This window comes from Mandrillus leucophaeus, unplaced genomic scaffold (assembly GCF_000951045.1).
Source record: "Mandrillus leucophaeus isolate KB7577 unplaced genomic scaffold, Mleu.le_1.0 Scaffold413, whole genome shotgun sequence".
Taxonomy (NCBI): domain Eukaryota; kingdom Metazoa; phylum Chordata; class Mammalia; order Primates; family Cercopithecidae; genus Mandrillus; species Mandrillus leucophaeus.
The window spans coordinates 926,871-930,130 of record NW_012104399.1 but is presented as its reverse complement, the minus strand read 5'-3'; the positions used below and the strand labels follow the sequence as shown (position 1 = coordinate 930,130).

The following is a 3,260-nucleotide window of genomic DNA, read 5'->3' as shown; positions in this document are numbered from 1 at the left end:
GTTCCCCTTTCTTCCCTCCAATAACAAATAAGGATGTTGAGATTATTCCTTTCTCATATTTTTTTGAACTACTGTGTCAAATACAGCAAGGAGAATTGTTATTACCTTTCTGATTCCCTGCAAACAGTCGAGAATGGTGAGATTGTAAGTGCAATTTCCAAAGGAAGCATCCCTATAAACATAAATAAACTCAACATTAAAAACTTGCATTTAGAACATTCAAATAATAAAATACAACACCAAAGTCAGCTGGAGATGTGCTTGTTTGGCTTCAGAGCTATCAACATGGTAAACTTATATAATACAGTAGATCATACTAGGTAACTACTACACTTAACTGAAGCACATCTGAAATTGCTTTAATCCAAGAGGCTGATTTAAGAGCCTGCATTCCTGAGTCTGGCTGCCTTGGTTCCACTTCCAGTTTGGCCAGGTCCTGCACAGGAACTTAAGCAAGTTACTTTACCTCTAGGCTGAATCTCAGTCTCCTCATCTGTGAAATGAAGTTAATGATATTAGCTAGCACTCATAGGACTGTTGTCAGATTATGTTTTTTAAAATATGTAAAGTCCTTCATATAGTGGCTGGTACCTAGGAAGCATTTCATAAATATGATGCCTATTATTATTATTATTATTATTATTAACAGTGAATTGGACTGTTTGATTAAGTAAAACATTCATCATTGCAAGAGGTATTCTGGCAGAGGAATAACCTCCTGTGAGGAACATGATAAAAACAAGCATAAAAAGATAGGAGAGACAATGTATGTAGGTCAACAGAACCTAGCAGGTGTTTGGATTAAATGCCATCCCTCCCCTACAAATAAGAAAAGAAAAGAAAGAAAACAGGAAAATGTACTCGGGCTTCCAAACAATCTCCTCCGAGTCACTGGGATCCATGAGAGCTTCTAAGGCACCATGAAGTACTCCTTCAAAAGGAGTGGGAACCTACTCTGGTGAAAATTGAGTGCTTCATACTTTATTTAAGTTTTTAGAGCAATTTAGCAGACCTGCTTTAGGCAACATAAAACTAAAGTATCAAGTTCAGGTCAGTTAAGCAAGAACTGGCACCAGAGCTTTAACACTACAGTGTTCCAAGGTGTCCGAGGTAGGAAACTTGACCTCAAGGCTCCAGGCTCTCTGCCCAGCCTCCACTGCTGACCCAAGAAACAGAGCAGGCAGACACCTCTCCAGACAAAGTCAAAGGCACACATGGCAGCCATCAGGAAGGGGCCAGAAGACATTCCAAAGGCAGAATAGACCTTCAAGGGCTTTAAGGTATAATTAACATAAAACCAACTTTTACAACCATCCAAGGTCACTTGAACCTATTGCTGCTAAGCCATGAAGTAAAATGTAACTTCATCATCCCTGAGTTTCAGCATCCCGAAAGCCTAACATAAAACTAGGAAGTTAGCAAAGCAACGTAACAGAATGCTTAAGTCCTGAAACTTCAATTATTCCAAATATTTAGGTCTCATTTCAAAAGGAGGGTTCTTTGTTCTTTTGTTTTTAAATATCATCTGAACTCACATGTCAGCGAAAAATAAAATAGCCCCCTTTTCAAACATCTTATAAAAATGAAAACTATATGTTAGAAAGCAAAATTTAATGGGCTATGCCAGAGAAAAGAGTGACTAGAGATCTAAGAAAAATATTAGTTTATATAAACAATCATAAATTCCTTTGTAGTCACTTGTCTTTGGGGTTCAGAATCTCTGTGCCATGGACGCTCAGCAACCTGAGGAAGCCTGCAAACCCATTTTCTCAGAATAATGTTTTTAATGCATAATCTAGGATTAACAGAAAACTATTTCAATTACATTTAAATAAAGTTTAAATATGTATTTTAAATATATTAAAATACAAATTTACAATACCCCAAAAGGTACTTTTTAAATTAATATGTTATATAACAAGATCTAGTGGCAAGTCTGATAACTGCTACTATAATTTTAGAAAGGAATGAGCATAAATAATATTTTAAGAAATAATAACTGTAATGTGATATTAAATTGTCACTTATATTGCTAATGCTACTACAGTTTATTTACAACATATATAATTGCATGTAACCTTACAATTGATAAGGTAAGGTCAGTAAAAATAAAGAGATAATTTTTTTCTCATCTAAGTTCACTGACTCCCTGAATTCTCACCACAGACCCTAGATTAAAAACTACTGCTTTACGTTTTTTAAAAGGGGGTAAAATTTTCTTTATATTTAAAAAGAGTAAAAAAAATTGTGAGAAGTAGAGGTACCCCTTATTCTTTCAAGTATTATCTTCCCACCCCTAGACTCAGCTAAACAATGTCACTAATGTAAGTTACCAGAAAAAAGTTCCAGGCCTGTTCTTTCTGAATGTCTGCAAAGTATGGTGAGGCTTTCAGGATACCTCCTACCCCATCACAGCCACAATTGTTAGCAGTGACAAAAAGCAGAACTCTGGTGACCTGGTGGTCAAATCTGCAGGCCTCCAAAGCTGGGAAGGAGAGTTAACATGCCATCTCACAGAACTAGGCAAGTCAGTCACCGCAGGCTGGAAAGGCACACAAGTTTACAAACTGAAATCTAATAATGAATGCAATAGAATTCAGTCATATCCTCCGGATTGAGAAAAGGAGATGGCATGCCTTTTTTGAGCACCTACTGTGTCAGGTAATTTAGATGCATTAGCACATTTAATCCTCATGACAGCCACGTAGTGCCAACAGGTTCCCAAAATCTGCCCCAAAGACTGGACAAGAAAGAAATGGCTTATTAGTGGCATGTGGCTCATACATAGTCACAGGAGAATACTATAACAGTGAAGGGACACAAAAACATGTTATATATTCTCTGGGGGAAAAAAGCGAGAGAAGGTAAAGATGGAAGATTGAATCCATGCATCTACCAAACCTCACTAAAAGGGTATTCTTTTTTTTTCTTTGAGACGGGGTCTTACTCTGTCACCCAGGCTGGAATGCAGTGGTACGATCTTGGCTCACTGCAGCCTCCACCTCCTGGGCTCAATTGATCCTCCAGCCTCAGCCCCTGAAGTAGCTGGGACTACAGGCACAAGCCACCCCGCCCAGCTAATTTTTGTATTTTTTTGTAGAGCCAGGGTTTCACTATGTTGCCCAGACTGGTCTTGAACTCCTGAGCTCAAGTGATACACCCACCTCTGCCTCCGAAAGTGCTAGGATTATAGGCGTGAGCCACTGCACTTGACCAAAAGGTGAATTTTTAAAGGCTTTTGTTTTTTAAATGGAAACCAA

General features: G+C 38.0%; 1 protein-coding gene across 4 annotated transcripts in view; it reads right to left on the bottom strand.

Moving 5' to 3' along the window:
• Positions 1-3,260, bottom strand: part of CDC14A (cell division cycle 14A) — a 180,290-nt gene that overhangs the window by 80,303 nt on the left and 96,727 nt on the right. For all 4 annotated transcript variants that reach the window (XM_011992532.1, XM_011992531.1, XM_011992530.1 and 1 more), the window contains exon 6: positions 106-172. In XM_011992532.1, coding sequence (XP_011847922.1) covers positions 106-172 — 67 coding nt within the window. The remainder of the gene's footprint in view (positions 1-105; positions 173-3,260) is intronic.